The sequence below is a fragment of the Oncorhynchus tshawytscha genome, linkage group LG06, assembly GCF_018296145.1.
Source record: "Oncorhynchus tshawytscha isolate Ot180627B linkage group LG06, Otsh_v2.0, whole genome shotgun sequence".
Taxonomy (NCBI): domain Eukaryota; kingdom Metazoa; phylum Chordata; class Actinopteri; order Salmoniformes; family Salmonidae; genus Oncorhynchus; species Oncorhynchus tshawytscha.
The window spans coordinates 32,974,019-32,987,278 of NC_056434.1; the positions used below are offsets into that span (position 1 = coordinate 32,974,019).

Sequence of the window (13,260 nt, forward strand, 5' to 3'; positions counted from 1 at the left end):
CTTCTCTTCTTTTACATGTTGGTTTTCTGCTTTCATCACTGACCAAATGTCTATGATGGGATACAGGGCTTCTTTAAACCATACAGAACAGTGAAATATATAGTGTATATAGTGGATAATAGGTGATCATAAATAACACACACTTTAAGTGCCTCTGCGTACTGCTTTTGAAGAGAAAGAAAAGAGAGTGATAATATATTTGAATGAGCGGGAGACGAATGAATATCTAACAGTATGTCACTGCCATCTGGGTGCTGTCTATAGCCTATAGGCACCTTCATCTACACCACTCCTTCCCTCTCCTCCTTTTTCTTCTCCTTTCCCCTCTTCTTCTCCATACATAAAATGTTATCTGGCTCTTGCAGGAAGTATGTCAGGCCTTTAGATAGACATACAGTATATTTACTTTTCCAAGCACCCTTGAAGCTATTGTGGAGCTTGGCCCCCTGGTAGCAGCCATTTTAAAGGCCTAATGGCCACACTATGTGTGGGTCTGGGTCTACTTACTGTAATTGTTCAGACGATGCAGACAGCCATTTATATAGAGCACCTGCCTCCCTCACTTCGTCTCCTGGCCAGCAATACACACATTTACTATTACAGCAGTAATAATACAGAGAGCATTATACTCACAGTCATATTGCAATGCAATTACATTTTTTCCCTAAGGATTATGGAGTTGTAGATTATTTGTTTGTGTATATGAGTTTTAGATTTGAACCCATGTTGATAGTAGACATACAGTATATTTCATGATACTCACACCACACATAGTTATTTATAGCATATTCATCCCTGTCCATCTTGGGTATTTTGGATTTTGTATTCATGCATGTTGCTCTGAGATTAAATGTGTTTGAGTTTCCATTTCAATAAAGCTTTAAAGCATCTTTTGCATGATGTTGGTTGCTATGAATGTTGGTTGCTGTGAATGTTTCTAGGGGATTGTAAATGTGCATGCTCTCTTCTGATTGGCAGCATATGAATGTGTTCTCTCCCCATCTCCTCCTGGGGAGTAAGTGTGAAATTACAGCTGTCCTTGCTTCTATCTTAAAGGAATACTTTGGGATTTTGACAATGAAGCCCTTTAACAACTTCCCTAGTCTCAGCATCCAGTATGAAGTTAGATGTTGTTTCGCAAGCCAATGCTAACTAGCGTTAGCACAATGACTGGAAACATGCTAGCAGTTACCATAGACGTCCAGTCATTGCGCTAACGCTAGTTAGCAACTTCCTTAAATCTGCATGAAAATACATGAAAATGGTATCCACGCGTTCATCTGACTCGTAGTAGATAAAGGGCCTCATTGCCAAAATCCTGAAGCATCCATTTTAGTGTTTACTAACCAGGACAACACTCCTGAAATATGTCCCTATGCTTCTGTTCCTGTGTTTCTATCGGCCTGGCTTAGTGTAGTCAGTTTCAGAATGACCATAATTTAATTTACATATTTAAAAAAAACAAAAAAACATTAACAAGCAGAAATACAAACCAATAAACATTCATATGCAAGTGGATTCATTTTAGATAGCATAGATAGCATAGATAGCATAGACAGCATAGATAGCATAGACATGAAGATAGTACCGTTTTAAATGTACTTCAAAACTGACTCCAATGACAGACTGGTGAGTAGTTGATCAGCAGCAGACATAAATATGACCCCACATAAATAAGAGTGTCTATCTGCCTTGGTTCCAGCCCTAACTGACTCCATGCTGACTCTGAACAGAGATGATCCCAGAATCTTTCATGAGAGTATCAGACACGGTAGAGTATTCTAGTTTAGAATGCTGCCTGCCCTCCACTAATACAGCAGCACCATGTTAAAGGGACACTCCGCAATATGATACCCAGCCATGCGTCAAGGAAAGGCGCCAATTGGCAAGAGCAAATACGTCGCCACACTGTGATGTCATATAGCTGAGTTTACCTTTAATATTTAGACTGCTTTAGTCCCCATGTGTCTTTACAGTATCTAACGCGATGATATAGTAGTAAATACCCATGCATTTGTGATAGATCATTTTACAATTATTCACAATTGCTCTATTATGACATACATCTTTCATGCACTTCGCTTCAGAAATGCAAACTCCCTGATGGACTATAACGTTATAAGATGTATTTATTTGCTTACAAAGCATGTGCTGACTTAGATTTAGTCCAGTGCATGTGATATACAGTGTAAGTGGATGGAGACATAGCCCACTGAGAAAAAGTCTCAGATTCATTGACGTTGTGTTGTAGCCGTTTCTAAAACATATAACTTTACACCCCAGCCGGAGGCCCCAACTGGAACATAGAAGGTGAGAGCTGCAGCGTGAAGTCCAGACCACATCCCAACCCCATGTAGCCTAGACAATGTCTGCCTCCACCCCACAACACCCCACACCCCATTGTGCTCAATGACCAGATGTAGATGGTATCATACACACAAACATATCAAACCCATTTCTGGAATGACCCATATTTGGATGGTACTTTACATATATCAAACTCATCATGGAATGACCCATATGTCGATGCCAATGTACTGTAAACGTATCATATTGTAGTGGTTAAGCAATCCATATCTGGAATGACCCACATTTAAATGGGTCTGTACATACACTACATGATCAAAGTATGTGGACACCTAGTCGTTGAAAATCTAGCCCAGAATCATGGACATTAATATGGACTTGGTCCCCCCTTTCCAGCTATAACACCCTCCACTCTTCTGGGAAGAGTTTCCACTAGATGGAACATTGCTGCGAGGACTTGCTTCCATTCAGCCACAAAAGCATTAGTGAGGTCGTGCACTGATCAAATTGTATTTGTCACATGCGCCAAATAGAACAGGTAGACCTTACAGTGAAACGTGTACTTACAAGCCCTTAACCAACAATGCAGTTCAAGAAATAGTGTTAAGAAAATGTTTACTAAATAAACTAAAGTTTAAAAAAATTATAATAATTACATAACAATAGCAAGGCTATATACAGCGGGTACCGGTACCGAGTCAATATGCGGGGGTACAGGTTAGTCGAGGTCATTAGTAAAGTGACTATGCATAGATAATAAACAGGGAGTGGTGGGAGTGTAAAAACAAAGGGGGGTGTCAATGTAAACAGTCTGGGAGGCCATTTGAATAATTGTTCAGTAGTCTAATGGATTGGCGGTAGAAGCTGTTAAGGAGCCTTTTGGTCCTAAACTTGGTGCTCCTGTACCTCTTGTCGTGCGGTAGCAGAGAGAACAGTCTATGACTTGGGTGACTGGAGTCTTTAACATTTCTTGGGCCTTCCTCTGACAGCACCTAGTATATAGGTCCTGGATGTCAGAAAGCTTGGCCCCAGTGATGTACTGGGCTGTACACACTACCCTCTGTAGCGCCTTACCGTCAGATGCTGAGCAGTTGCCCTACCAAGTGGTGATGCAACCTGACAGGATGCTCTCGATGGTGCAGATGTTGAACGTTTTGATCATCTGGGGACTCATGACAAATCTTTTCAGTCTCCTGAGAGGAAAAAGGTGTTGTCATGCCCTCTTCACAACTGTCTTGGTGTGTTTGGACCATGATAGTTTATTGGTGAAGTGGACACCAAGGAACATGAAATTCTCGAACTCTCCACTTCGGCCCCATCGATGTTAATGAGGGCCTGTTCGGCCCTCCTTTTCCTATAATCTAAGATCAGCTCATTTGTCTTGCTCACATTGAGGGAAAGTTTGTTGTCCTGACACCACACTACCAGGTCTCTGACCTCCCTATGGGCTGTCTCATCAATGTCGGTAATGTCTGTTACCACTGTTATGTCGTCAGCAAACTTAATGATGGTGTTGGAGTCGTGCTTGGCCACACTGTCATGGGGTGAACAGGGAGTACAGGAGGAGACTAAGCACGCACCCCTGAGGGGCCCCAGTGTTGCGGATCAGTGTGGCAGATGTGTTGTTGCCTACCCTTACCACCTGGGGGCGGCCCGTCAGGAAGTCCAGGATCCAGTTGCAGAGGGAGGTATTAAGTCCCAGGGTCCTTAGCTTAGTGATGAGCTTTGTGGATACTATGGTGTTGAACACTGAGCTGTAGTCAATGAACAGCATTCTCACATTTTGTATGTTTTATTCTATTTAACCTTTATTTAACTAGGCAAGTCAGTTAAGAACAAATTCTTATTTACAATGACGGCCTACCCCGGCCAAACCCTAACCCAAATGATTCTGTGCGATTGAGATTGTGTTATCTGTGGATCTGTTGGGGTGCTTCATTGCTACCAATGTGAGTGCTACGGGGTGGTAATTATTTAGGGTGGTTACCTTTGCTTTCTTGGGCACATGGATTATGGTGGTCTGTTTGAAACCTATAGGTGTTACAGACTTGGTCAGGGAGAGGTTGAAAATGTCAGTGAAAACGCTTGCCAGTTCATCCGTTTGAGTACAGGTCCTGGTAATCTGTCTGACCCCGCGGCTTTGTGAATGTTGACCTGTTTAAAGGCCTTACTCACATTGGCTATGGAGAGTGTGATCACACAGTCGTCCGGAACAGCTGGTGCTCTCATGCATGCTTCAGTGTTGCCTCGAAGCTAGCATAAAAGTAATTTAGCTCATCTGGTAGGCTCGCGTCACTGGGCAGCTTACAGCTGAGTTTCCCTTTTTAGTCCATAACCGTTTTCAAGCCCTGCTACATCTGACAAGCGTAGTAGAATTCAATCTTAGTCCTGTATTGATGCTTTGCCTGTTTGATGGTTCATCTGAAGTCATAGCGGGTTTTCTTATAAGCTTTTGGATTAGTGTCCCGCTCCTTGAAAGCGGCAGCTCTAGCCTTTAGCTCGGTGTGGATGTTGCCTGTAATACATGGATTCTGGTTGGGATATGTACGTACGGTCACTGTGGGGATGACGTCCTCGATGCACTTATTGATGAAGCCAGTGACTGAGGTGGTATACTTCTCAATGCCATTGGACATATTCAAGTCTGTGCTAGCATAATAGTCCTGCAGCGTAGCATCCTTGTCATCTGAACACTTCCGTATTGAGCGAGTCACTGGTACTTCCTGCTTTAGTTTTTGCTTGTATGCAGGAATTAGGAGGATAGAATTATGGTCAGATTTGTTCAATGGAGGGCCGAGGGAGAGCTTTGTATACGTCTCTGTGTGTGGAGTAAAGGTGGTCTAGAGATTTCTTTCTCCTCTGGTTGCACATGTGACATGCTGTTAGAAATTAGGTAAAATGGATTTAAGTTTGCCTGTATTAAAGTCGCCGGCCACTAGGAGCACCGCTTCTGGCTGAACATTTTCTTGTTTGCTTATGACCTTATACAGCTCGTTGAGTGCGGTCTTAGTGCCAGCATCGGTTTGTGGTGGTAAATAGACGGCTGCGAATAAAATCGATGAGAACTCTCTTGGTAGATAGTGTGGTCTACAGCTTATCATAAGGTATTCTACCTCAGGTGAGCAATACCTCAAGGCTTCTATAATATTAGACATCACGCACCAGCAGTTATTTACAAATAGACACACACCCCCGCCCCTCGTGCTACCAGACATATCTCCTCTGTCCTGCCGATGTACGGAGAAGCCAGCCAGCACAATATTATCCATGTCGTCATTTAGCCACATCTCGGTGAAACATGAGGTATTACAGTTTTTAATGTCCCGTTGGCAGGATAGTCTTAATCATAGATCGTCCAGTTTGTTTTCTAATGATTGCACATTGGCCAATAATATGGAGGGTTGTGGTGGTTTACCTACTCGGCTAATTATTTTAAGGCACCCCACTCTCCCCTCCCTTTTTCTCCATATGCGGATGACGGCCTATTTGGGCCTTGTCGCGACAAAGCAGTATATTCTTCTCGTCAGACTCATTAAATAAAACATCTTTGTCCAGTTCGAGGTGACTAATAGTTGTTTTGATGTCCAGAAGCTATTTTCGGTCAAAAGAGACGGTAACAGCAACATCATCTATCATATGTTACAAACAATGAGAAAAAAAAGCAATTAGGCGATTATGCCTGGCTTGCACTCGGCATTCCAATTCATCCCAAATGTGTTCGATGGGTTTGAGGTCAGGGCTCAGGCCAGTCAAGTTCTTCCACACTGATCTCGACAAACCATTTATGTATGGACCTCGCTTTGTGCACGGGTGCATTGTCATGCTGAAACAGGAAAGGGTCTCCCCCAAACTGTTGCCACAAAGTTCACAGAATTGTCTGGAAAATGATTGTATGCTGTAGCGTTAAGATTTACCTTCGTTGGAACTAAGGGGCCTATCCCGAACAATGAAAAACAGCCCCAGACCATTATTCCTTCTCGACCAAACTTTACAGTTGGCACTATGCATTGGGGCAGGTAGCATTCTCCTGGCATCTGCCAGATGTGTCTATTGGAATGCCAGATGGTGAAACATGATTCATCACTCAAGAAAACGCATTTCCACTGCTCCAGAGTCCAACAACAGTGAGGTTTACACCACTCGAGGAGACGCTTGGCATTGCGTATGGTGATCTTAGGCTTGTGTGTGGCTGCTTGGCCATGGAAACCCATTTCATGAAGCTCCCGATGAACAGTTCTTGTGCTGACATTGCTTCCAATGGCAGTTTAGAACTCGGTAGTGTGTGTTGCAACTGCAGACAGACGAGTTTTACACGCTATGCGCTTCAGCACTCATTCTGTGAGCTTGAGTGGACTATGACTTCACGGCTGAGCTGTTGTTGCTCCTAGACGTTTCCACTTAACAATATCAGCACTTACAGTTAACTGGGGCAGCTTTAGCAGAGGAGAATTTTGACGAACTGACTTATTAGAAAGGTGGCATCCTATGACGGTGCCACATTGAAAGTCACTGAGCTCTTCAGTAAGGCCATTCTACTGCCAACGTTTGTCTATGGCGATTGCATGGCTGTGTGTTCGAAACAGCCAAATCCACTAATTTGAAGGGTGTCCATATACTTTTGTATATATAGTGTATATCAATGCCATTTCTGGAATTCATGTTCATGCACTATTGCAAGGTCACTCAGATACGGCTCACATTTGCATTACATACATGTGTTACCACAACAGTGGTATGTCGGAATACTAGGTAAGTATGTGTCTAGGGTCCATCACACAATTATAGATGTAACACTGATCATGCTGTTGGATCACCCTGATGACACCATGTACTACCTCACTGTCTCAGGGCAAAGGGAACTGTACTGTGACTGTGGAAGACACTCTTCCACTTCCACCTAAAATCTGTCTACTGTGTCCTTGACCCACTGTGGAGATGTTTCACTCTCTCTATGCATGACCTAATCTGCACACACACACACACACACACACACACACACACACACACACACACACACACACACACACACACACACACACACACACACACACACACACACACACACACACACACACACACACACACACACACACACACACACACACACACAAACACAAACACAAACACATACACATACAAACAAACACACACACACACCGGGGACCTCTGCATGCCAATGTGCGCATGACATACCTAGTTCAAATACATCCATCCCCATCCAGTCTCTTAAATGTTCACTGATCTGATAGTACTGCGGATGGGACAGTAGCTGGTTATCTACCATGCTGCCTTCACCTCTCCAGACAGCTCTGATCACTGATCACTTACGAGCAGTAAACATGGAGCAAAGGATGTGTTTATAAAGTATTGTAAGGGGCTGCTACTTATACCCAATTTCACATTGCCATCTTGCTCCCACCCCAAGACACCTGCGTAGATCTGATCATCCACATTACGTAGACTCCGCCAAGCCTACCAGAGAGTGATTTGGAGTTATTAAAATTGCAATGAGTTATTAAAATTGCAAATACCTTTAGATCTACAATAAGTGCATATATGGTCCATGGCTGGAGGCTAGTGGTTTATTTGGAGTTGGGCATCCATCCTGCTTATATTGTGTTTGACAATTGAGTATCCCCTCTCTGTCTGTGTCCCTGTCCCCTCCACCCCTGTGTCCCCCTGCCCCCATCTCTGTCCCTGTGTAGCGTACCACCTGAGGAGGGAGGACACTGACTGGTTTGATAAGCCTGCAGAGAGACAACATCAGGAAAATGGACAGCCTCTGGACAGGAGACAGGTGAGAGGAGCTGGATAGGATAAGTCTAAATTAGTGAACTATATTTAATAAATAAACTAACATACATCTTCCCCCTCATTAAATATACATTGATAGTGCCTGTTTTGTTCATGTTGTCTTTAGCAGAGTTGTACTCAAACTGTAACCAGTGCCTGCAACCTGGTTCAGGTTATCAGTCAAATTACCAGGTTAGTTACAAACAGCACAGGAATGAAATTATCAACATGTATTGATTTGACTAATGTTGCAGAAATGTGCTTTAAAGCAGTATCCAAATCCATAGGATGTAGCAATCACAATATTAACCATATCTAGGAAAACCAAAGTTCCAAAGGCTGGGCCTAATATAGTGTATAAGAGGTCATACAATAAGTTGTATAGGGATTTTTATGTTGATGATGTAAATAATATTTGCTGGTCTATGGTGTGTAATGAGGAGCAACCAGACGCTACACTTGACACATTTATGAAATTGCTTATTCCAGTTACTAATTATCGCGCACCCAGTAAGAAAATAACTGTAAAAACTGTTGAATCCCCTTGGATTGTGGGATATTGAAAAATGTTATGATTGAGAGGGATGAGGCAAAAGGAATGGGACATACGTCTGGCAGCACAACCGATTGAAATCATGTGAATAAACTAACTAAAAATTAAAATAAACAATACTATGAAACAAAAATAAATAATTCAAAGAATGCCAATAATAAGCTTTGGAGTACCTTAAATGAAACTTTGGGGGGAAAAAGTTAAACTCGGCCATTATTCATTGAATCAGATGGCTCATTCATCACAAAACCCACTGATATTGCCAACTCCTTTAATTATTTTTTCATTGGCAAGATTAGAAAATTTAGGCATAACATGCCAGCAACAAACGCTGGCACTACACATCAAAGTATATCTGACCAAATTATGAAAGAAAGGCATTGTACTTATGAATTCTGTAATGTGAGTGTGGAGGAGGTGAAAAAATTATTGTTGTCTATCAACAATGACAAGCCATCAGGGTCTGACAACCTAGATGGAAAATAACTGAGGATAATAGTGGACAATATTTGCCATATCATCAATTTAAGCCTACTAAAAGGGTGTGCCCTCTGGCCAGGAGGGAAGCAAAAGTCATTGCGCTACCCAAGAATAGTACAGCCCCCTTTACTGGCTCAAATGTGATGACCGCCTTGATTTGTCTTATGTCTTTGTATTATTGTCTTATGTATCAACATTTGAAATGGTGTTTTTTAGATTGGTTAAAAGCAGAGATACAGAGTTACAAACTGGTATATCATACACTGTATTTGAGGAACAATGCGAAAGTAATTCTGCTTTGAAAGTTGATAAACTTTTGAGAAAATGGTCCTTGAATTTTTGGTACACCTACTGGAGAGCTTTTCATTGTCTACACCCATTCAGAATTGTTCACACCCTTTTAAGCCAGCCCCACCCATCTCTTTAAGGATTCACATGTGAGGTCATGTGCTAAACAGTGAGTAGTGTAGTAAAGATTTAGACAAAAAGTTATAACCAACAATAAGTAAAAATTCCAGGTAAACAGAAAGTGTCCAAATAAAAATAATTTATAAATATTCGATGATGCTTACCCAGACACACTTTTCTAAATTGATGGGTCATGTGGAAGAAATGCTATAACCCCCAGCCACATCTTGTTAAGTGGATGGGTCTCTCCAGAAGTTGTAAACGGTACAGCGAAGTGGTTACTTGCAAAGTAGCAATATCAAAAATAGATAGTAAAATAAATATAAAGAAAAAAAGAACAAGTGTCAATGCCAGTAGAGAAAGAACAAAACAATATACATTATGTTCAAGAACAACATCAATAAGGATATCAGTGAAAGATGAGGTAGGAATATGCCATCAATCAGGGGTAAAGTGGCTGAACAGCAGGATAAAAAAAAAGTAGCATCAACGTATGTGTTAGGAGAGAGTCATGTGACAAAAGGCACTGAAGATAGTGCTGATGGCTGGGATCTCGCCCCCAGTGATTAACTGGTCCGTCCGAACCACGCATGAACAAGGGAATCTATATTCAGGGAGCCTGTTTCTGTTCTGCCCTTGACTTTGGTGCAGGGCATGTGATGTCCATAGCCTCTTCCTCGCAAAACTCCCTGATCTTTTCAAAAATATAAGTTTGTCTAGCTGTGTCCAGTCCAGGTGCTGCTGGTACAGGCAGACATCTATGGGAGGAAAGATGTCAGCTTTGCGCAGCAGCTAAAACCTGGTCCCGACTGAGTCCGAACGCTCCTTGGCGACAAAAGCACCAGACTCCAGAGCATCGAAGCTGTAAAACAGGAAAAAACTAAAAACTTGAGAAGACATTACAACTTTGCATAACATCAATTCACCTCTCAAGTTTAGATAAGAAGAATAACCTCAATAATCTTGTGTCAAGTCACTCTGGTTGAGAGCAGTAGCAACACATTTGCAGTTCTCCATGGCTAACATTATATATTTTGAAAAAACTGCATTAGAAAGGATTATCTACACTTAACGAGCAGCTCATTTTATAGACAGAAGATGCTAACGGATTTTAATGTAAAAAAATAAAAATAAACGTTCAAATGCCTCTCCTGTGAAGTCGTGACTTGCGACATACGCCTAGTTTCCTGAAACTGGTCACAAATAACCGACCAATCAGCCTGTTACCAAACCGTGCCACATAGAGGGACAATTGGCTCTGAACAGGGCAGCACAGCTGGCCCTTAAAAGTACACGGGGTATGTATGTCAATGATGTGCATGTCCATCCCTCCTGGCTCAAAGTGGAGGAGAGATTGACTTCATCACTACTTGTTTTTGTAAGAAGTGTTGATAAACTGAATGTACTGAGCTGTTTGTTTAAACTACTAGCACACAGCTCAGACACTCATGCATAACGCACAAGACATGCCACCAGAGATCTCTTCATAATCTCCAAGTCCAGAACAGACTATGGGAGGCACAAAGTACTACATAGAGCCATGACTACATGGAGCTCTATTCCACATCAGGTAACTGAATCAAGTAGAATCAGATTTAAAAAACGAGTAAAAATACACCTTATGGAACAACAGGGGCTGTGAAGAGACAAACACACAGGTACAGACACACACACGCACACAAGCACTAGCATACGCACTCTACACACACGTACATTGTAATATTGTTGTATGGTGGTATTATACATGTTGTATTGTGGACATATAGCAGTGTAATAATGTTATATGATGTACCATTTTATATTTTGCTTCACATGTAATGTAAGTGCCTTAATGTGTTTGGACTCCAGGAAGAGTAGCTGCTGCCTTGGCAATTTTTTTTTACAAACACTCCATGCTCTGTGTGCCTCCCCCAGATTAAGCTGATTCCCTATGTGTTCCCTCACACCCGGCTCAAACTACAGAGGGACCCCAAGGACACCAGTGTCTCAGGTAGAGCAGAACACAGTAAACATTCTCTAATATGTAGATATCTGCTCATTAATGATAATAATAGGATCATCTCATGGATTTCCAATATAGCCATTGATATATTGTTATACTGTATATTGTCCATTGATATACACTACCTTTCAAAAGTTTGGGTGCCACTTAGAAATGCCATTGACTTTGAAGGAAAAGCACATTTTTTGTCCTTTAAAATAACATCAAATTTATCAGATATACAGTGTAGACATTGTTAATGTTGTAAATGACTATTGTAGCTGGAGACGGCTGATTTTTAATGGAATATCTACAAAGGGGTACAGAGGCCCATTATCAGCAACCATCACTCCTATGTTCCAATGGCACGTTGTGTTAGCTAATCCAAGTTTATTAGTTTAAAAAGCTAATTGATTATTAGAAAAGCCTTTTGCAATTATGTTAGCACAGCTGAAAACTGTTGTCTGATTAAAGAAGCAATAAATCTGAGTACTTTCTCCTGAAACTCGTCAGTCTATTCTTGTTCTGAGGAATGAAGGCTATTCCATGCGAGAAATTGCCAAGAAACTGAAGATCTCGTACAATGCTGTGTACTACTCCCTTCACAGAACAGCGCAAACTGGCTCTAACCAGAATTGAAAGAGGAGTGGGAGGCCCGGTGAACAACTGAACAAGAGGACAAATACATTAGAGTGTCTAGTTTGAGAAACAGACACCTTACAAGTCCTCAACTGTCAGCTTCATTAAATAGTACCCACAAAACACCAGTCTCAACGTCAACAGTGAAGAGGCGACTCCGGGATGCTGGCCTTCTTGGCAGAGTTGCAAAGAAAAAGCGTTGTACCAGATCTTCAGTTTCTTGGCAATTTCTCACATGGAAATAGCCTTCATTTCTCAGAACAAGAATAGACTGATGAGTTTCAGAAGAAAGGTCTTTGTATCTGGTTATTTTGAGCCTGTAATCGAACCCACAAATGCTGATGCTCCAGATACTCAACTAGTCTAAAGAAGGCCAGCAGTACTGCTTCTTTAATCAGCACAACAGTTTTGAGTTGTGCTAACATAATTGCAAAATTATTTTTTGATGATCAATTAGCCTTTTAAAATGATAAACTTGGATTAGCTAACACAACATGCCATTGGAACACAGGAGTGATGGTTGCTGATAATGGGCCTCTGTACACCTATGTAGATATTCCATTAAATATCTGCTGTTTCCAGCTACAATATTAATTTACACCTTTAACAATGTTTACACTGTATTTCTGATCAATTTGATGTTATTTTAATGAACAAAAAAAACAAGGACATTTCTAAGTGACCCCAAACTTTTGAACGGTTGTGTGCGTTCCCTGCAGGGAATGGCCTGGGGATTCGTGTGGTGGGAGGAAAGGAGATTCCTGGTTGTCATGGTGAGATAGGAGCCTACATCGCTAAGGTTACACCCGGAGGAGTGGCCGAACAGACAGGGAAAGTGGTGGAAGGTAAGTGTTTGTGAACATGTACTTGTGTAAGGTATAAATGGAGCAAGGGAAGGACGAGAGAACAGGACATTAGTCATCTCTGTTCATACAGGGACAGTCTGATTTAAGGTTGAGAAAATACTGTGGGCTATAGCCGATGGGATCGTCATCATAGTGGGATTTTAATCTGTGTGGAAAGGAAATGAAAGTGACATTTGGAAAAAAACAATGATTAACAATCTTATACAGCAGTATCATAACTCATAAGCTCATGT

The 13,260-nt window shown here is 41.7% G+C and overlaps 1 protein-coding gene across 1 annotated transcript in view; it reads left to right on the plus strand.

Moving 5' to 3' along the window:
- LOC112245183 (protein piccolo-like) overlaps positions 1-13,260 on the plus strand; it is a 59,008-nt gene that overhangs the window by 12,484 nt on the left and 33,264 nt on the right. Inside the window, exons 8-12 of the mRNA XM_042322751.1 lie at positions 1,703-1,771; positions 2,284-2,310; positions 8,013-8,104; positions 11,456-11,531; positions 12,881-13,006. Coding sequence (XP_042178685.1) covers positions 1,703-1,771; positions 2,284-2,310; positions 8,013-8,104; positions 11,456-11,531; positions 12,881-13,006 — 390 coding nt within the window. The remainder of the gene's footprint in view (positions 1-1,702; positions 1,772-2,283; positions 2,311-8,012; positions 8,105-11,455; positions 11,532-12,880; positions 13,007-13,260) is intronic.